The 21844-nt window shown below is 29.5% G+C and overlaps 5 protein-coding genes across 5 annotated transcripts; 1 reads left to right on the forward strand and 4 right to left on the reverse strand.

Annotated features, from left to right (window-relative positions):
• Window positions 1-284: 284 nt before the first annotated feature.
• On the reverse strand, window positions 285-1291 carry LOC114392471 (pathogenesis-related protein STH-2-like). Its single transcript, XM_028353621.1, has 2 exons — window positions 951-1291; window positions 285-856 (listed from the first exon to the last, which is right to left on the reverse strand). The coding sequence occupies exons 1-2, from the start codon at window positions 1132-1134 to the stop codon at window positions 558-560; spliced, it is 483 nt and encodes a 160-aa protein (XP_028209422.1). The 5' UTR covers window positions 1135-1291; the 3' UTR covers window positions 285-557.
• A 5929-nt stretch (window positions 1292-7220) lies between these two features.
• Window positions 7221-8376, reverse strand: LOC114391960 (nodulin-13-like). The gene is made up of 2 exons (XM_028352985.1): window positions 8086-8376; window positions 7221-7744 (listed from the first exon to the last, which is right to left on the reverse strand). The coding sequence occupies exons 1-2, from the start codon at window positions 8267-8269 to the stop codon at window positions 7455-7457; spliced, it is 474 nt and encodes a 157-aa protein (XP_028208786.1). The 5' UTR covers window positions 8270-8376; the 3' UTR covers window positions 7221-7454.
• Window positions 8377-12629: 4253 nt separating this feature from the next.
• LOC114393944 (stress-induced protein SAM22-like) lies at window positions 12630-13640 on the reverse strand. The gene is made up of 2 exons (XM_028355461.1): window positions 13306-13640; window positions 12630-13177 (listed from the first exon to the last, which is right to left on the reverse strand). Exons 1-2 carry the CDS (start codon window positions 13484-13486, stop codon window positions 12882-12884), a joined length of 477 nt encoding a protein of 158 aa, XP_028211262.1. The 5' UTR covers window positions 13487-13640; the 3' UTR covers window positions 12630-12881.
• A 2000-nt stretch (window positions 13641-15640) lies between these two features.
• On the forward strand, window positions 15641-16619 carry LOC114392104 (stress-induced protein SAM22-like). Its single transcript, XM_028353139.1, has 2 exons — window positions 15641-15969; window positions 16098-16619. Exons 1-2 carry the CDS (start codon window positions 15789-15791, stop codon window positions 16391-16393), a joined length of 477 nt encoding a protein of 158 aa, XP_028208940.1. The 5' UTR covers window positions 15641-15788; the 3' UTR covers window positions 16394-16619.
• Window positions 16620-19111: 2492 nt separating this feature from the next.
• Window positions 19112-19963, reverse strand: LOC114392518 (stress-induced protein SAM22-like). The gene is made up of 2 exons (XM_028353684.1): window positions 19627-19963; window positions 19112-19540 (listed from the first exon to the last, which is right to left on the reverse strand). Exons 1-2 carry the CDS (start codon window positions 19805-19807, stop codon window positions 19245-19247), a joined length of 477 nt encoding a protein of 158 aa, XP_028209485.1. The 5' UTR covers window positions 19808-19963; the 3' UTR covers window positions 19112-19244.
• Window positions 19964-21844: the final 1881 nt, after the last annotated feature.

Raw genomic sequence — 21844 nt, forward strand, 5'->3', positions numbered from 1 at the left:
AAAGTATAGAAAGTGAGAAACCCAAAATGACAAAAAGCTGAAGAAAATTTAAAATACTAAAATTTATCTTTTGGTGCCTCTAAACCCTCATTCCAGCTGTGAAGCAGAAGAAAATTATCTTAATCATGACCTTACCTCATTTATAAATGGAAACTCTTGGAACCTACCTCATGTACGTCCAACATGTTAATATCATTAGAGTATTATTGGCTCGTATTATTGTGACTCAAAGTCTTGGCCTGCGTTTGTTTTTCTGTTTACAACCATCCAAACACACGTTTACTCAATAGAAATGAATTGTTGCTTCTTTGTTTAAGTACATTGGAATCCATGTAAAGGTAAAACAAAACACTCTTCAACTCTTTTTTACTACCAAAGTACAAATATTTTTGGCAAACCACTAGCCATTTTTGGCTGTTCATACAATAAGGACTTATTAAGGAATTCAAGTCTTTGCAACCATTCTAAACAACCCTATATTTGGTTGCACACCGTTATTAAAAAATTGAATATGTTTTTATATCGTATGATACATGACACAATAAATAAGCAAGTGATTAAGCATACACTTGTGGGTTCTCGAGCAGGTATGACTCCACAACTCTGTAAACTGCAATACCGCTTTCCCTTCCTTCCTTTACCTCTTCCTCTTTAACATCAATCTCTCCAATGGTATTGTAATTGCTTGTCATTTTGCATAGGCAACCTCCATCACTAGTAGCCTCAAACTTCACCTCATAACCTATAGAATCAAGCTTGTCGCCCAATGGATCCCCTTCAATCATAGTGTATTTGCAAACCAAGTTGTCCTTGTCAAGCACATCAATCCTGTGTTTCAGATATTTGAAGGGGCTAGCTGCATAAAATAAATACACAACAAGTTAATTCAAGAAATATAGAGAAGTGATCCTGTTTCAGCTGAACTAGTTCATGTTAATTTGATTGCTAACCTTCATTGAAGTTAACTTGTTCAATGCTTCCAGCTTCACCATCACCTTGGATCACATTCACATCTTTTACAAACTGAGGTAAGAGCTTTGGAAGCAAATTTCTGGAGTCTACAATCAAGGCCTTGAACATGCGTGATGGGGCAACAGAGGAGGAGTATTCCTGTGTAAAGGTTGTGACTCCCATAGTGAATTTTTGTAGATTGCAGAAATCTCAGGGAATCAAAGTAGTGAATGGTAGATATGATCCTAGATAAAGAGGGAAGGACTAGTGTTTTATAGGTCCAGCCAGCAGCCACACTATATGAAGTGAGTTTCGTGGAAATGAGGCCTTTGATAGAATTGGATAAGTTGGTAGTTAAGAATGATCAATGGGAATTTTCTTATTTGAAGACCTACAATCTTGGTGGCTGCAGCATGTTTTTAATTGTTTCATAAATAAGCTTATTATTCAAACTTATGGCCCCACACATGGATTGGATTCATACAATTCAGGATACCTACCCGGGTATTATGCTGAGAACAGCAGGTGTTAATGTGTGTGTTATTCACCAAAAGTATGTAGAAGTATTTTTACCTTAACCAATGAGGAAACGAGCAGTGGCTAGAGAGAAGAGCAAAGAAAAATGAAACAAGCAAACAAACCACCATTTTTGTTACTTTAATTTAATGAAGGTAAGACTTAAGAGCCAGCACAAGGCTGGGGTCCGCAATCAAAACTCAACCAGGCAATTATTTAACCATACGTCAATATAAGAAAGAGGTTTTCATACTTATTAGTTATCACATAACGGTATCAATTATGACACGGCAAATGGTGTCACATAAGAAGACCCCCATTTTTGTTTTATTTTTTGGAATGGATACTATTACGCTTATTAATGAAATAAAAAAGAAATATATTTCTACAAAAAAAAATTAACAACTTAAATATAATTTTAAATAATTATAAAGTTAAATAATTTTATCATATGATAATATAAAATATTAATTTTTACACTGTGAGTATATTTTTTTGGTATGCATTATAACTTTGAACGCGTATGATGGGGCAGCAAAGGAGTATTCTTGTGTAAAGGTTGTGACTCCAACAGTAAATTCTGTAGACTGCAAAATTTACATGGAATTAAAGTTGTGAATATATATCCCGAGGAACAGACTATGGTGTTTATAGGTCCAGCAATCACTATATATATAATGAACTAGTAATTAAGTTTCTTAGAAAATGAGCCCTTTAATGGGATAAATTTGGAAGTTAAGACCTAAAATGGACATTTACTTGGTAGTAGTAGTTAACAATGGTCTCGGAAATTTCTTATTTGAAGGCATTCAAAGGGAATTTTCAATGTAAGACCTAAGACCTAAGATGATGCATTTTTTTACTTAAGAAATAATTACATCTTTCATTCAACTATTTTTTAAAATTATTTTCATAAGATTTTTTTAAAATTAATTTATTCTCTCGAAATTATTAACCTTCCAAACATGGACCAAGGCTGTTATTCAAACTTATGGCCGTCACATCGACTATTGGCAAAATCAGGTCATTTGCCAACATTATAGACCTGGATAAATTGGATTCATACAATGCAAACTCAGAAAGAAAAAGAAAGTCAAAATATGGTTCCTTACTTTCCTTGGTATGCTGAGAACATCGGGTATTATTAATTTATTATCCACAAGTTGTAGTATTTTTTAGTCGTCATTTACCTTGAAGCTGCCATCAGGGAAATATGCAGTGGCTAAAGAAGAAGCAAAGAAAATGAAGCAAGCAATTAACTAACTCTTAATTTCTTCCTCTTTTTTTTCCTTTGTATATATAAATGTAATAGTTACAATAAAACTATAATAAGATATGATCATGTTTAAAGAGAAAATAAGACAATTGTTATTAATTATAATTAGTAAACCCTATAACTAATTATAACAGATTGTTATTTGATAAAAATAATTTTCTTTTCTTCTTTATAAAAATAACCACATCATGTTACTCACTATAAGAAAATGATTAAAATTTGTTGGAATTCAAGTATAAAATGTCACATTGAATAAAATTAGACAAGTTGTGTAACATAAAAGTAAGAAAAACTTACAAACTTATAATTTTACTTGGTTTATTGGTGAAGATCTTCATGTTGTTTTACCCCTTTGTTGGATATTCAACGCATATGCAAGAGATTGTGGGTGAAATTTTTATATTATAAATATTTGGATGGTATACATATCCTCAATGTTCAACCAATGGTGCTCGTACATATGGAAATCAATTCTCAAAGTTAAGGCTCCTATAAAGTCCAGTTTCAAAATCAGAATTGGGAAAGGTGACGTGTCAGTATGTATAATAAGTGGCTAGGAGAACATAACTTCTGTAATTTGATTCCCTATGTTCACATAGAAGATAGTTTGATACAGCTCAAGGACATCCAAATGGAAATGAAGAACTCCTTTATTGATGGTTTTTTGCTGAAGTGGTACTTACTCGGCTAAAAAACGTACATACCAGTGGCTACAGAATAAGACTTATTTGTGAAGTGTTGTGGTTTGATCAGAAACATAATTTTTTTTCTCTCACTGCTCACGTGATTAGCTTCAAGTAAATGTTCGTGGCACTAATGGATCTCTCTTTGTGGTGGCATGCAGGATTATTTGGAAATTAAGGAACGCAGATGTTTTTAATATTTTAGTTCATATTTTGCATGAATTTGGAATGTGTGAACAAATTGATTGGCAAAGCAAGGAGCTTAGACATTGTTGGGGGCTATAATTTTCCCATTTTTGAGATAATGTAATGAAACATATGATGCAGTACTTTCTTGCGATTTTATTTTTGTTACCATCATCATCATGGTTACCTCAAAAGCGATTAATTTGTGTTTGGTTAAGCAGCACCAAAGCACTCCTTAGTTTGGAGAATTTAGTGCTGTTATGCATTCGTAAATCAATGAACATGTTCTTTTTTGAATATTTCTAGCAACGAATTAGAATCTTTCTGTGATGTATTGAAGCGAGTTTCTTCTTTTAATTTAAGTTGCACATAATTGTATTAATTTATACTCATATTATTATTATAAACATGAGTATACAATATATTGAATTAGCACGTGATTTTTGGGCAACAGACTATATTTTTGAGAGAGTTGCCTTTTAGAAATGAGAGTCGAGTAAGTACTACTTGTTGGATCATTTTCTAATTTTATTTGGGCTTTGCCCCTTTTGTTTCAAAACCAAAAATGAGTATACAATACAATTGGACTTTGGGCTTTCAAAAGTATTTAAATCATAAGTGGGCTTTTGGGCTCACAACATATTAACACATTATATTAACAATTTTTATTGGATAATAATATTATTATTATTAATTTATTAATAATAAAAATATATATAATAAATGAAAATTTATTCATTTAGTAGTAAATATATGTACAAATTTTCCCACCATTTAACTTAGATATGTATAATTTTCACTTATATGTCAAAGAAATCTATTAGTTTAGTAGTTAGTAATTAATATTAGAATCAAAAGCAGAGGGTTCATATATATAAAATCAACTAAAAATAATCAGATATTAAAGTTTATAGCTAATTAAAATTTGATATAAAATAGGTAAGCATTATTTTACGATATACACTAATTTATATTCATTGACATTGGCTATTATAGATGAATATCATTAATATAATTATTTTTAGTAAGTTATTTGCAGATATTCTATTTTTAGTGTTAATTCGAGTTCGTAACATGTTCTATATATTGATCTTAAAATGAAATAATCCGTTTTTTTAATTTAATTTTTAAATGAAAATGTATTATATTGGCTCACGTATAAAATTTGTCACTGTATGCGTCAGAGATGTTGCTCACATAATTCTATCTTTAACGGTTATATACGAGCATGAGTGCATGACTATTGACTCTGCTAATAATCACATTTTCTCTTTTTTACTCCTTAGTGGATTTTTTTTCTTGGTCGACCATTAAAGAGTTGACACCATCAAGTTTACAACAGTAGAACCCAACAAGAATACAAGGGCTGAATAGCAAAGTTGAATTAATGTACTTCAATTTAAAATGATAATTTTGCCAACGAAAATATAGAAACTTTGATTAAAACAATTATAAGAACAATGAAAAAAGTAATAGTGATCACAATAAAAAAAAGATGCTACAAAAAAGAACAAAATGAAAAATATCATGTCCAATACTAACCTAATGAACCTAGTTCTAAATCAGTGAGACCAGCGTAATAAAGTGTTCATACGAAGGTTAATTAGCTACTAGCTCCTTTACATGCCATTAGTTATAACTGTCCAGTTGTTTAAATTTTTAATAAAGAATCAATTGTGCTCAAATTAATTTTAAATTATTAAATGTGGTTGAGATGTATGCTTAAAATAATTTTAATAATACGTTTTACATTAAAACATACATAATGATTTATGAGAGAAATTGGTGTTCAATGTAAACCAAATAGAACTCAATTAAGTAATTTTAAGTTTGGAAAATGTTTTTTTTTTCTACAAAAAAAATTACACTAATGTAGAGCAATAATTACATGTTTTTAAACCCATAAAAATACTAGTTTACAATTTAATGAATCAATCGTTTAGTTGAATTGGGGTTGAGCTGATATTTATAACTTTACATAATTTATTATATAACAAACCAATATAAAATAATAGAACTTAAGTTAAATAAGTAAAATTTAAATTTAAAAGGGTTATATTAAATTTTTTAAGTTAAAAAATTAAATGTACCCAAATTATAACTAGGTTCATTAGGTTAGTATTAGACATGATATTTTATATTTTGCCTTTTTTTATAGCATATTTTTTATTATTATTGTATTCACTATTAATTTTGTTTCAGTGTTCTTACAATTGATTAATCAAGGTTTCTATATTTTCCTTTATAAAATTCTTATTTTAAATTTAAGTACAATGATTCAAATTTTGGGCTGCTGCTAATTGAGAAGCCTCTTGTTATTCTGCCATTGTCTTCTAGGGTTATAGATTTGATGGCGTCAACTCTTTAATGGTTGACGAAGGAAAAAAAATCCACTAGGGAATAAGGAAAAAGAGAACGTGATTATTAGGACTTAGGAGAGTCAGTAGTCATGCTAGTTTAGAACTGTTACAAACAGAATTATGTGACTAACATCTTAGCTCATTGACAAATTTTACGGTGAGCCAATATCATTATTTTCCATCGTAATCGTGATTCTGGTAAAGTTCTTACTAACTTGATTGTTATTGGAATGTGTTTTGGAGGTACTCACTTAATCTCTTCAACATCTCATACACACCAAAATACCGGTCAATTTAGAAGATCTCAAACCTTGAATCATTAAAGCACGTCAAAGTCAATGCTTATTAGGAAAATCCTAAATAAATTGTTCACCTCAAACACGTTAAATATTACTCCACTTTTCACTGGCTTATTTCGAACGCTTCAAAATAAAAAAAAGAACATAGTTGCTAGCCCCTTCTCACTGGCTTATTATTCAACTTTGCATTGAATGTGAACCATGAAAGTTTGTCTTTCGCATCAGCATGAGCATTCACCATCTATTGACTTTGACTCACGAACTCTTCTATTCATTCTTTGACTTTATCTATATCTTCTCAATATTTAGTAAAATATACTAAATAAAAATAATTTAATATTAAGATATTTAGGATTTATTTATATTTGTAAATTGATCGGGGATATTTTAAAATAATTTCAAATCCTTTAATTATTGTTATTAATAATCGTCCTAATTAGTAAATAAAAATTATTGATTTATTTATATTTTCAGATATAAAATACATTTTCTTTATTTAGCATTTTTTATAAATATTAAAATACTAATAAGTAATTATTATATATAATTAACGCCTTCTAAATAATTCTAAATCTTCCGTGACAATTTTTCTGTTTTCGTTAATCCCATAACTTATAATTAAAATATGTTAAGTAGATCCCGGTTATAAGTGTGACACACTAAATTGATTACTACAAAACAGATTAAAGAATATAAAATTGCGTCTAGATATTGAGTACTACACACGGGAGTAACATTTTGAATCTCGTGACTTGAGGCTTCATCTATTGTTTATTTTCTTTTAAGTTATTTTGTTTTCTCCACATATATTCTTATTGTTTGAATCACTGAGAAAATATTAAATGTCAACAATTTTTTATAGAGATTCAAACTATATATGATGATTCAATTCAACACATTGTAATCTTCCTATAAGCTATTAGGTATTAATTATGCATTCATATTGAAGTTGAAGAGAGAAACATTGATCGATCGATATTGATATATAACAAAAGGATAACGAAAATATACAATAATGATGGGTACACAAACCAGTTTGTAATAATCTCAAACTTTTCTCATGAAGCAAAGTCAAACAATAATTTTATTGGAAATTAAAGCAACACACGACAAGAAGGGAAAAAAAAAACACAAAATGACCATAATTAATAAAACTGAGACATAATTATAATTGGTGACTTAATTAGTTGTAATCAGGATTAGCCTGAATGAAATCCTCAATAGCCTTGGTGAAACCTGCAGATCTCTCCTTGCCAGTCTTCACATATTCTTCGGCGAGTTGCTCATCACCTTTGGTATAGTATTTGCTTGTGGACTTCACAATGGATCCTCCATCTGGGGTTGCCACCAGTTTGTACTCATAACATATCTTCTCCAATGGCTCCGACAATGCACTGCCTTCAATCACACTATAGTTGTACACATAGTTTTCTGTGTCAATTGCATCTACGTGGTGCTTCACATAACCTAAACCTGTTCACATTTCACACGTACACACACATATATATATATATACACACATGGAATGAGTTATATTAACGAGTGTAAATACAAGCACAATGAAACCACCATGAATGCTTCGGAAGAGAAATCTATTAATTAAGAGTAACGTTATATCCTCCGACTATATATATCTTAGTATAAAAAAGTATTAAATGAAAAAAAATAAAGTATATTTAATGTCTTCTAAATATAGAACACATATTTAATATTTATTTACTATACAAAGGAAGTAGAAATATCGTTGAAGGATTTAAAATTATTGTATCTCTTAATTGTTCCATAAATGGTTAAAATTAATTACTAATATTTACCTTCAGCAAGAGTAAGCTTCTTAATGGTTCCTGGCCCTCCATCTCCTTCAATGGTTTCTACGCTCTTAATGAAATTTGGCAATGCTTTTGGGAAGACATTGCTGGCATCTAGGACAATAGCTTTGTATAATTTTGCAGCAGAGACGGGGGAAACGTGTTCGCTTTCAGAAGTGAAAACACCCATGATTTTTTTTACCCAAGATAAAAAAATAAAAATAAAACTAAAAGAAAGGATGAGATAGAAGAAAATATTTTGCTCTCTTAGGGTGTGAGTTTATGGATTTTGGTATTGCCTTAATTTATAGGCGCTTCAGGTTACTGTGAAGTTGCCCCCACAACGCGAGAGTTCGATTTATTTTCTTACAAGTTAATGCCCAAGTCAAATCAAGGGAGGAAGCTTCATCGTGGTGACATGGATCATTATTACAAACTAGAAGGAATTCCAAGTCTTTCTCATGCCCTTCCATCTACTTTATTTATCAAAAAAGTTAAATTTAAAATAAATTATCAAATTAACCAATTGTTTTTTTTTTGTAAGGAATTGATCAATTGGTAATTTGTGGTTCAGTCTATTTGAAAAATATTGAAATAGTTTGCAGTGAAAGTATTGATGGTAGTATAGGACTTCATTACATTCATATTGAAAGTGGATCTTCTTTTCTTCTATGTCTTTCAACCTCTCCAATCCTAAAAAAATATTTCACGTGTTCTTAATTATAAGATATTTTTAAAAAAATTGTCTGTTAATTATAAGATATTTTTAAAAAAATATTTCACGTGTTCTTAATTATAAGATATTTTTAAAAAATCAAATAATTTATTATACTTAAATATAAATAAATCTAATTAATTTTGTTATATTTAATGTTATCATTCTTAAAATATCTTTCATGATTTTAAGTTTCAATAAAAGATATTTTATAAATAACTTTATTTTTTATTTGAAATTAATAAAATTAAATGATATAAACTATTTCTTAGTATGAAATTAACTATTTTTACTTATATATACCTTGAGAGAGTAACAGGGTAATACCATGTACAATTTCTGACTAGTGTATTGTTTGCTGTACACGCACCTGTATATCTATATTTCAAACACAAGTAATTACAAGTATAACTGCTTAGTTATGATTAAAGAAACATAAATACCAACTAAACAGATACGCATAGATGAATAAGGTTCTCTAATCGGATCAGTGTAATTGAACTATTAAAGTGTCGAATTTCACTTCAAAGAAATCTAGAAACAAGTTGGAATTAAAAGACCAAAGCTGCAATTAATAATGTCAGAAGCACATAATTATCAGCCCCAAAATAAACGGAATATATATAAAACACTATAACAAGTTTTGTTATTCGGAGAAAATCCTGAAAGTGAAAACCAAACCAACGTGTTTCTTGTTCGTTTTAGGAATACTTCAAAAACTGTCGAATTATTTTTTGAACATGAATCCATGGTGATGGGTGGTGCTATGCTCTTGGCGATTAGTTGAAGTCATATGTGCCATGATTGGTTTCAGTTTGGACTTATAACTTGCCATATTAGATGGCCCAATTCCCCATTCAATGCATACACCCACTTCAACTTCAAACCTTCCCCAACATTCTCAAAGACTTCATAGCCGAAACAGACCTCATTCAAGGCCTGCATAGCCCAGAGAGACCTCATAAGTTTACCCGAAATATTTCTTATTCAAATTTAAAAGTTTCAATTTATTTTCTTAAAAAGTAACTTAGAACTAAATCAAATCATCTGATTTTATTTATCTAATTTGGCTTGTGATTATATGTTTATGATGTTATGAATATCTAAATAATTTGAAATACTAAAATGCTAGCGACAAAAACACCGTGTCTCTTAATATAATTAAGGCTGAAAAAATATAAGAAATCTTATATTATAAAAAGATGTGTGTATGCGAGAGAGACTAAAGTAGGTGATTGTTGTAAAAATTAGCCAATAACTGAAAGTTTTAGTTGAAAATTATTAACTTAATTTATTAAATTATAAGTGTTTACTAAAAGTATATATTGAAGTCATCTATAAATATATAATAACATAAATAAAATGTTTATATGATATTTTTATAAAAATCTTAGTTTTATTTTACACCTGAAAATATATTTTTTTTGGGTAGTTAAAATTTTAGTTTTTAATTAATGTTAAAAATTTGTAATTTTTTTAAATATTATATAATTACTTTTTTCAGTTTCAATTATTTAATTAGGTTTTCAGTCCTCAAATTAGGATCTATTTTTTAGTCCTCCAAAATCTAAATAAAAATTTGTAAATTTTAATCTCTAAATTAAAAAAGTATTCTTTTTTAATCTCTCCATTAGCATTTTAATGGATTTTTTAAAATTATCAGTAATAAAAAATAGATTTATATCATAATTTAAATTGTTCGTTGTAAATTTTTATATTTACAAATATTTAATTATATGTTTTTATAAATTAAGCGTAATATAATTTATACAAAAATAAACATTTTTCCTAATTCCTAAAGCACTGAGTGAAATACTATTAGGATTAAAATAGAAAAGAAAAAGGCCCACAAGGCACGGCATTGACTCTTAAATGTGGATAGAGAATGGTGGTGGATCAAAGTCTATGCGGCACCGAATCTCGTGACGGTTGTCCATAATTATGGAGAAAATAAATCGATTGTATATAGTTCACGAATTTGACTATTGACGATAAACTTTGGTCTTCTGTATATTCAAAAGACAAAAAATTTATATTCAAAAGACAATATTTTCAATACTTGATAAATGACGCCGGCCGAACAGAACAAAATATTAGAAAACAAAGTTGAAAACAGAGAGAGCTTTCGTATGACAAAAAACTAAACCAATGGATAAGCTAAGATATCATCAGCAAAAATATTTCAAATGCAACTGTTCGTGAAGGCCATTAATGGAAGTGGGTCTCAATTCTCGAATGTTCAAAGGATCAAGTGCGTCTCACGTTCGTTCATCTAAAATTACTTTAAGAAATTAACTAATATAATATTATTTTAGGGAAATATCCACATATTTAGTTTTCACGATAATAAATTGATTTAATGTTTAAAATTAAATTTTAAATTCAAGTTACTTTTAAATATCTTTTTTATTAAATAATTTTTTTTTATCCCTTGGCCCTCTCAATCAACTCAATCTATGTTAAGTAGTAATCGATCATTGTCATCACATGCTTAGCTTAAATCCTTATCACATAAGTTTTTGTACTAGGTCTTATTTCTCGAGATTACCACTGGAAAAAAAATTATACTGAATTTTACTTATTATCTTATTTTAAGAATGAAAATATTCAAACATTAATTTTTTTTTCATAACGTTGTGAACGCACGTCCGAAACTCTTTTTAAAGATGTTTCTATATTTAATGTTTGGTCGTTTCTTGAATAAGGTTGTCTTTCAATAATTAATCAAAACTGATTTTATTTAAAATCATTTTTACGGCAACAGTTCTCTTAATCGATATTCACTTCTAGTTGTTCTCACTTCTCAATTACTTAGCAGTTAACGGTTTACAATTTTTCTTACCAACCAGGTCGTACAAAAGCCAAACCTAGTGTGTCGAGATTCTAAATTTAAGTAAGAATATTTGAAAGTGTAGCAATTGGTGAAAAATATTTTTGTAATATCTATGTACTGTATTCGGAAAGTCGTTTGTTTCATGAGATTTTATTTTCTATTTTAAAAAAGAAATAATTTCTTTAGATTGGTCATAAACTCGTAACTAAAGCTGATATCGAAAGTCACTTAATTTTTGCATTAGTTTTGGAATCCACATATAAAATACTTACTTTATATATCAATTGATTGATTATACGTCTCACTTAAAACCATTCTAAAAAGTTGAAAACAATTAATATTAAAACAAGTTTTTTTTTTATAAAAGTACTAACACATGCCTAATTTGTTGTAAAAACTATCCTAAGAGATGTAAATTAGCACTCTAAATTAGAAGAACATTGAGTGCTGTAAAAAAAAAAAAAAAACTAGCACATCGAGTCTATTTAGAAGGATTTGATTTCGTAAAATGAGAGTCTTCACCATAAACAAATTCAATCTTCACACAAATAAATGATCAATTGAATTGATATTGAATGCTAAAATAGTCGTGTTTTTTCATTATAAAGAAAATTATTAAGTATTTATTTTATTTATAAAAATTGAATATGATATCCAGAAACTTATAGTATTTACATACTTTATTCAATTAATTGAGCTAGACTCACTTTATAATTATTAAGTAATTATGTGGATTTGGTTCAATTTATTTTGAACAATTGCTGCAAGTAATTTAGTTAACTTAGCTTTCATTTGCCACGAAATGTATTGGATGGAGGATTTCTTCAGCAGTTGACTTTTCTTATTGATGTTGATGTAATGGGCTTTAGCCCAATCTCAATAATAATATACCATCTAACTCATTCTTAAAATAAGAAAGACGTTCAAACGTACTAATGCATTTGCCTCAAAAACTGGGTTAAATTCTATATAAAGTCACCATAGTAAACATAAAACAAGCAGAAGTATAAATGATGCTTTCTTTTATTATTATAACATATTGATTTATTGATGAAGTGACATACAAAGACATCAACTGGCTCTCACAATTCTGTGGAAAAAGGAAATAAGAAAGGAAACACTCGTTACATCAATTGGAAGCCACACCACACACTCAAAGTGATTGAATAACACTCCACACAAGGCAAGAAAACTCTTGTATATAATATAAAACAAGGTCTTTGCAGATCACTGAATACTGAAGATCGAATTGGATCAGTTGTAATGAGGATTGGCCAAAAGGTAGGCCTCAACGGCCTTGAAAAGAGCATCAGACTTGACTTTGCCAATTTTGAGGTCGTCTGGGTTGGGCTGAGCATCTCCTTTGGTTTGGTATTTGACAGTTAGCTTCCCAGCAGACCCTCCGTTGGCGCCAGCAGCCAATTTGCATTCGAATGTGATCTTCTCCACTGTGTCTGGCAACCCAACTCCACCAACTACGCTATAGCTGTATCCCAAGTTTGCCTCATCAACTGATTCTATTTTGTGCAACACAAACTTGCTTTCTCCATCTGTCCATCCATCCAATGATCAGCCTCATTATCATAATTTATTTCATTAACTAACTTAGTTATACTATATGGTAGAATATAAAATGAACATAGATAGATAGATAGATAGATAGTGAGTGAGTGAGTACCCTCAACGAAAGTGATCTTCTTGATGGTTCCAGGGCCACCGTTCCCCTCAAGGTTTTCAACACTCCTGAAGGCTTCGACAGCCTTTGGGATGACGTTGTCGGCATCTGTAACTAGAGCTTTGTAAAGGGTAGCAGGAGCCACAGGGGAGGTGGTTTCATCCTCAAATGTGAAAATACCCATTATGAATAATAAAATGGATTCGAAGAATAATATTACTAGTTTGTGAAGATGTTTGTTGCTGTGTGTTTCTTTAGCAGAGGAGTGTCCTCTATTTATAAGAACTAGCGTAGCCCTGGGGTCACTCTAGTTCTATGTAGGCCCCAATACCATAGTGTGGACAAAGTTGTTGTGCTGACTCATTGATATATAAGGTTGTTGGGCCATCATCGGTTCTTTGTTTACCAACAGTATTAATATTTAATCCTCTGTAAAAAGAAAATCTTAAAATTTATGATCAGCTCATGTATTGAATTCTTGGCTACTCTTTTTTCTTCTTCTAGTTCGTTAACTCTCTCTTTTTCTTTCATTTTCTGTTTCAAACACACGTACGTATATATAAATCATAGGAGTTTTTTAAAAAAATTGCTTAAATTTTTTTAATAGTGACGTGATTTATAAAAAAACATTTAATAGTAATTATTTATGAATAATTATATAGTTTAATTTCATTCTTCTTATTTTAGTATAAAATTAACTTCACTAAATTCATCATCTCTTTCAACGTATGAATTTTGAAGAGATAACAAAACTATATATATATATATATATATGTGTGTGTGTGTGACTTTTTCTATTTTATGTTGGCTTTCTTTTCTCTATTTCAGTAATTTTTTCAAATATCAGTTTTTCCACTTGGATAATCTGTGCAATATTTCAATCACTTTTTTTTGTTTAACGTTAAATATTAATTTTATTTGTTTGTCAAATATTTCGATTTTGAAGCATTCAAATTCAAAGAAGAAGTTTCCTCAAAAACATAAAAAATAAAAATAAAAACATCAAAGAATTAAATACTAAAACGTCACGTTCAACCATGGAGACTGTTCATTGTATTAAAAAAAACATAACCATGTCGACTAGTTCATTGAACTATTTGGCATATTTTTTTAGGTCAACTTTATTTTTTTATTAGAAATAATTTTATTTGAGTCAAATAAAAAATCAAATATTTAACATAATTATATATCAAACACTAAAATCCGAGATCATTAGTTAAATCAGAATAATTTCGTACTACCCACTTATCCACATGCTAAAATGAGTAAAAAATATGTTAAAATGAGATTAAAAATTTTAAATTTTTTTTAAATGAGTAAAAAAATGCTAAAATGAGATAAAAAAAATATCCAAAAAAACAAGAGAAGTTGAAAAAAGAACGAAAAATGAATATAAAAATTATGCGAGCAAAGAAAACTTAGTAAAAAAAAAATCATTTAAATGAGTTAGGAAAAAGTCACGCTAATGAGTTCAAAAGTGGAATAAGAAAGTCGTTCAAACGAGAAGGAAAAAGGATAAAAAAAAATATGATGCAAAGTGCAAAGGAATGAAAATAATTTAAATTAGTGAAAAATATGATAAAGAATATCAAATATGAATTAATTATAATACACTAATATTGTAAATATATTTTACATTGTTTTTTTTAAATTTTTATATTGTTATTATCGAATAAAAATTAATTATAATTCAATAATAATAATTTAATACTATAAAAATATTTTATGCCCACGAGTACAACTATTAGTCGTCGTGGTTGAACATGTTTGTTATTTAATTCTTTGATGTCTTATATATATATATATATATATATATATTATAATAGGAAACTTCTACTTTGAATTTGAATGCTTCAAAATCGCAATATTTGACAAACACATAAAACTAATATTTAACATTAAAGAAAAAAAGTGATTGAAATATTACACAGATTATCCAAGTGGAAAAATTGATATTTGAAAATTAAAAGGTACTGAAACAGAGACAAGAAAGATGGCATAAAATTAAAAGTCATATTATTTTTCTTATTATTCTTAAAAATATATAGATTTACATTGTTTAAACAAATATCACGTACAGTCTCAGATAAATACTTTATATATATATTGTTATTGATCTCTTCAGTCGTTAGAGAGATGATCAATTTAGTGATAAAATAAATTTTATACGAAAATAAGAAGAAGAATAAATTCTAGACGTTTTTTTTTTCCAATAAGCTTGTATCATTTTTTTAATGGCAGATGTTAACTTGTTAATTTTATTAAAAATATCATCATTTACCAATCTTTTATCTTATATCCGCGAGTTTGTATCCCTTCGGACTATGGGGCATAGAATACAAGGCTACAAGCAGAGAGTGACACCAGGGCTACGCTAGTGCTTATAAATAGAGGACACTCCTCTGCTAAAGAAACACACAGCAGCAAACATCTTCACAAACTAGTAAATAGTAATATTATTCTTCGAATCCATTTTATTATTCATAATGGGTGTTTTCACATTTGAGGATGAAACCACCTCCCCTGTGGCTCCTGCTACCCTTTACAAAGCTCTAGTTACAGATGCCGACAACGTCATCCCAAAGGCTGTTGATGCCTTCAGGAGTGTTGAAAACCTTGAGGGGAACGGTGGCCCTGGAACCATCAAGAAGATCACTTTCGTTGAGGGTACTCACTCACTCACTATCTATCTATCTATCTATCTATGTTCATTTTATATTCTACCATATAGTATAACTAAGTTAGTTAATGAAATAAATTATGATAATGAGGCTGATCATTGGATGGATGGACAGATGGAGAAAGCAAGTTTGTGTTGCACAAAATAGAATCAGTTGATGAGGCAAACTTGGGATACAGCTATAGCGTAGTTGGTGGAGTTGGGTTGCCAGACACAGTGGAGAAGATCACATTCGAATGCAAATTGGCTGCTGGTGCCAACGGAGGGTCTGCTGGGAAGCTAACTGTCAAATACCAAACCAAAGGAGATGCTCAGCCCAACCCAGACGACCTCAAAATTGGCAAAGTCAAGTCTGATGCTCTTTTCAAGGCCGTTGAGGCTTACCTTTTGGCCAATCCTCATTACAACTGATCCAATATTCAACTTAATTATCATCAGTGTCTTGCTTATCATATACAAGAGTTTCCTTGCGTGGAGTACTGTTATTTAGTACTTTGTGCTCAAGTTTTAAGTTGGCTTTCAATGTAATGAGTGTTTCCTTTTATTTTCTTTTGCCTCAGAATTGTAAGAGCTAGTCGATATCTTTGTACCTCCTTCATCAATAAATAAATTATAATAAAGGAAATCATCACTTGAACTCTTGTTTTATTTTTCATGTTTACTATGGTGAGTTTATATACAATTTAACCCAGAATTTTTTTGAGGGGGGAAGCAGGCGGTCAGGGTAAACAAATATAAATGCATTTAGTACGTTTGGAATGACTTCTTTTCTTTTCTTTGTTTTTTAAGAATGAGTTGGATGGAATTATTATTGAAATTGGGCTAAAGCCATTACATCAGCATCAATAAGAGAAGTCAACTGTTGAGGAATATCCTCCATCCAATACATTTCATGGCAAACAAAGGCTAATAATTTAAACAGGGTTTATATATGATATTACCTACCCATGGATTCCCTACATTTCTCTAACAAAAATGAAGCGGAAAACTAGACTCCATGAGTTTAGCATTGGAGAAAATGATGAACTTATTTGATTGAGGATCAAGGAAACTTGAAACCTTAACTCCAGTATAAAAATTAAAAAAAAAAACCTTTTTCCAGAGGGATAGCACATAAAGATGCAAGGCAAAGTTTGTAGGAAGAAGTTAGTCTTTTGGGAAGAGGTGATTTAAACAAAAGCCAAGCACCTGAACAACTTAAGTAGCAGTAATCAAGTTAGCGATTATAAAGAAGCTCAAAAGGAGAGCAATTTTTAAACTTGACGAAGGAGTTCTTGATCAAATGTCATATGTGGTATGTAAATGCATTCTTCCCCAAAATAAAGGGAATCCTAGATCGAAAAAGATCCATTAATAAAACATGTCTTTCGTATGTGAGAGTACAATTGAAGTCACTCTCTAATTACTTGAATTATTATTTTATTTTATTTTTAAAAAAATAGTGCAGGCTAGTGCACTTAAAGGCTAAGATAAGATTTCTCCTTCTTTAATTATTGAAAATTTAATGGTTAGAAACTGAGAATATAGTAAGCTAATAATTTATAAATATATCATGTTGGCTATCAGTTTTATCATAATTATGTATTTTGTTAAGTCTTGTAAATTTATGTTTGTGTTTGCTTCAATATATTGTTTTATAAATTATGATTTTGTGGTCGATTACTACAATTATAAATTACTATAATTATATATAACTTTGGATGAGTGTATATATATATATAATTACTTTGATTCTTTTTAAATTTTTAGCACGGGACCAATTTGAAAAGTTAGTTATTGGACTGGTATTCAAGTGGGAGTTGGTCAAAAAAATGTCTAGATAATTTTCAGACATAACACCTCAAAATATATACTCTTTACTTTTCGTCATCCAACTTATGGGGGACTTTGTATTTTCTAACACTCTCCCTCGAGTTCAATTGGGTAAGTTTTTTTTTGGTCCAACTGAGGTTTGTATCTTTTTATGGGCTTGTGCCTAAGAGACATTAGAGGCCTTTTCTTCTTACATTCATCCTTTTTCTTCTACACCGAGTAGATTTTTTACAATTTCAACATTATCCTTACGTATAGTCATATGGATTAATCATTTGTATAGGTCATTACAGATTAACAATCTATATGGATCATTACAAATTCGCAATTCATATGGGTCCATACGAATTACTTTCGTACGACCCATATGTGACTTTCATGTTATTAACACGACGTTCTAACCAACTGAGTTAATAGGCCAATTATGTTATAAAATAATTAATGTCGTTATATATAACACTAAAATTTCTAATTTATATTTAATACACATATAAGTTTACATAATAAATTTTGTAACAATTAATTTTGATCCAATAATATATTTTTTACATATATGTAAAAAATATATTATTGGATCAAAATTAATTGTTACAAAATTTATTATGTAAACTTGTGTGTATTAAATATACATTAAAAATTTTAGTGTTGTATATATGATATTAATTATTTTATAATATAATTAATTTATTAGATCGATTGGTTAGAGGGGTAAGCTAATAGCACGGAAGTCACATGGCATGGGTCTAATTTAAAATATATTTTTAACCATTCGTATGACGCATGTAAGAGTAATGTTGGAATTGTCCAAAATGTGCTGAGTATAGAAGAAAAAGCATGGGTGCAGGAAGAAAACACCGACATTAGAAGCCATAGTTCTTTTTATTTTATATGAATCCCAAATGCAATGCAATGAGATGCAAGAAGCAAAATATGAAAGTACAAAAAGATTTACTTAATATTGAATTTTTAGCATAAGTCGGATGTGAGAAGTGTCGATTATTGGGCTGGTAAACAAGTGGGAGTTGAAAAAAAAATGCTTCAGACATATATACTCTTCAGTCTACATCCCATCCCAACTGATGTGATGTGGGACTTTGTATATTTTTTAACAATTCAGTCAAAATAACTGGTTAAGATTAGTATGTTGTTGATTCAAGTAACACTAAGTTAAAAATGTCTTAAACAAAATTTCTACTGGTTCAAGTCTCATTGAAAAAAAATTAAGTTATCAGAAGAAATTTTACCAAAAATGATCAATCAAATTTTGGTTTACGTGAGTATGGACTATTATCTTTCATTCAATGAACACAAGAGAAAGAAAAGGTCTAATGATGGCTAATTTCCTTTATTATAATTTGTTGATTTATTGATGAAGTGAGATACAGATATATGAAGTCTCAGAAAAAGCAAGAGAGATAGTGATGATAATCATGAAGTTGATCGAATTGGATTAGTTGTAATCGGGATTGGCCAAAAGGTAAGCCTCAATGGCCTTGAAGAGAGCATCAGCCTTGGCTTTTCCAGTTTTGAGTTGGTCTTGGTTGGGCTGAGCATCTCCTTTGGTTTGGTATTCGACAGTGAGCTTGCCAGCAGAGCCTCCATTGGGACCAGCAGCCAATTTGGAGTGGAATGTGATCTTCTCCGCTGTGTCTGGCAACGCAGCACCACCCACTACGCTGTAGCTATATCCCAAGTTTGCCTCATCAACTGCTTCTATCTTGTGCAGTACAAACTTGGTTTCTCCATCTGTCCATTCATACATTGCAACATATAGATAGGTAGAGATGGAATAATAATGAAATGAATCTAGTGATTAGTGAGTGAGTTAGTACCCTCAACGAAAGTTATCTTCTTGATTGTTCCAGGGCCACCATTTCCCTCAACGTTTTCAACACTCTTGAAGGAATCAAGAGCCTTTGGGATGATGTTGTCGGCATCTGTAACTAGAGCTTTGTAAAGAGTAGCAGGAGCCACAGGGGAGGTGATTTCGTCCTCGAATGTGAAAATACCCATTTATGATATTTTCTTTTTAATGGAAATGGAAGAATAATAATACTTCTAGTTTGTGAATAATTCAGATGCTCTTTAGCAGAGGAGTGCCCTCTATTTATAACTTATAAGCAAGCACTACCGTAGTACCGTTAATGTCACTTTGCATGCCCCATAGTGTGAATGAAGCTGCTGCCAAAAAAATAAAAAACAATCTTCTTAAAAGATATCATCATGTATTAAATTCTTCGTGGACTACTTTTCTATTTTTATGTTTAGTTTGCTTTGCGTCTTTCTCTTTCATCTATTAATTATTTAAGTGTACTTATATAGTTTAAATTTATTCTTCTAATTTTCCTATTAAAATAGCTTTATCACTATATTCATCATCTCTCTCACGTTCGAATTTTGAAGACAAAATTCAATATATAAAGTAGTTTAACCTTACGTGATATTTTTTTTTTAAAAAACTATGTAAATTTATATGTTTACAAATAATAAGAAAAAATATGACTTTTTTATTTTTATGCTGTCTTTCTTTCCTCTGTTTCAGTAATTTTAATTTTCAAAACTTTGGTTTTTCCACTTGAATAATCTGTGTAATATTTCAATCGTTTTTTCTTTAATGTCAAATAATAACTTTATGCGTTTGTCAAATATTGTGATTTTGATGCATTCGAATTCAAAGAAGTTTCTTCCAAAATAAAAATAAAAAATAGTTAAACGGCAAATGCATCACGTTCAACGATGGCAACTGTTTGATGTATTTACGGGAATGAATTATTTTTATACTAAATTATTATGTTATTATATAACTAGTATTTTAGTTTATAGATTGTGGAAAAATAAATATTTAATTTATTTAATAAAAATTCACAATGTATAAATATTTTTAATACATAAAACATATTAATAATTAAATTATTAATAACTAACTATATCAACAAAATTTGTGTTTAAATGAAATTCATGGCGTGATTTACATGAACGTTTCCAACAAAGCAATGGACCTTGAATTTTTTAGTTACAAGAGGAGTTCGTCAATTGCACAAAATGTTCCCTCATGTTCAAAGTTATTTAGAAGGAGCTTAGTAAATACAAACTAATGCGTTTTAGAACACACTTAAAGGCAAACGTACCTTATCTTAGTAGTAATAATGGATAGATCAAGTCTAGATATCGAATTCTAAAGACTAAATTTTCGTTATCAATTAGCTGATAAATCCTAATTGTCTACTGATAAAATATTGAAAATGGTTTTGTTACCGCTAAAACTTTAAAGTAGAAGAATTTGCAAATATTAACAGGTATAAAGGACAGAGACAAAGGTTGTTTGGTTAATTAACCTAATATGAAACTAGAATTGAGCTTTGATTATGTAACAATTCATAGATCAATTACCCTACAATCAATTGATTTGGACAATTGAGCTTTGATGTATTTATCTTAAATCTTAAGAAAAATGTGAATTTTATTGGAATTTTTACCCTAACTTTTTTTTTTATAAATTTACACTAATTTTTTTATTTTTTGGTAAATTTTACTCTTAATTTTTTATTTTTTTGATAAACTTTTGTGTCTATTAATGGATAGATTTTAAGGAATAAAATTCATATATTTCTTAGAAGTTAAAAATAAAATACAACTAAACCAATATCCGAAGATGTGAGCACTGATAGCCATTTTCTTATGAACATGTTAAATTTGGTTGTCAGTCTAATTCATGTTACTATTTTGTAATCACTACTTTCTCGAAACTCGTTATCAGAAACCCAAAGTCCAATTTCTCCAACAACATCTAGAAGGGCGTCTACAAAAAGCATTAAAGGTTACTGGCTGCCGCATTCTTAAATTTCTCCTGGCTGCGAGTGCGTTACGGTATATATTAAAAAGTATAAATTAAAAATATGGTTTCGTTGATCGTTGAACGTAACGTGTTTATCATTTACTACTTCTTTGAATTTGAATGCTGCCAATTCGATATACTTTGACAAACACATAAAAATAATAGTATTTTAACATTAAAGAAAACAAAAAGTGATTGAAATATTACAAAGATTA

The sequence above is a fragment of the Glycine soja genome, chromosome 17 (assembly GCF_004193775.1).
Source record: "Glycine soja cultivar W05 chromosome 17, ASM419377v2, whole genome shotgun sequence".
Lineage (NCBI taxonomy): Eukaryota > Viridiplantae > Streptophyta > Magnoliopsida > Fabales > Fabaceae > Glycine > Glycine soja.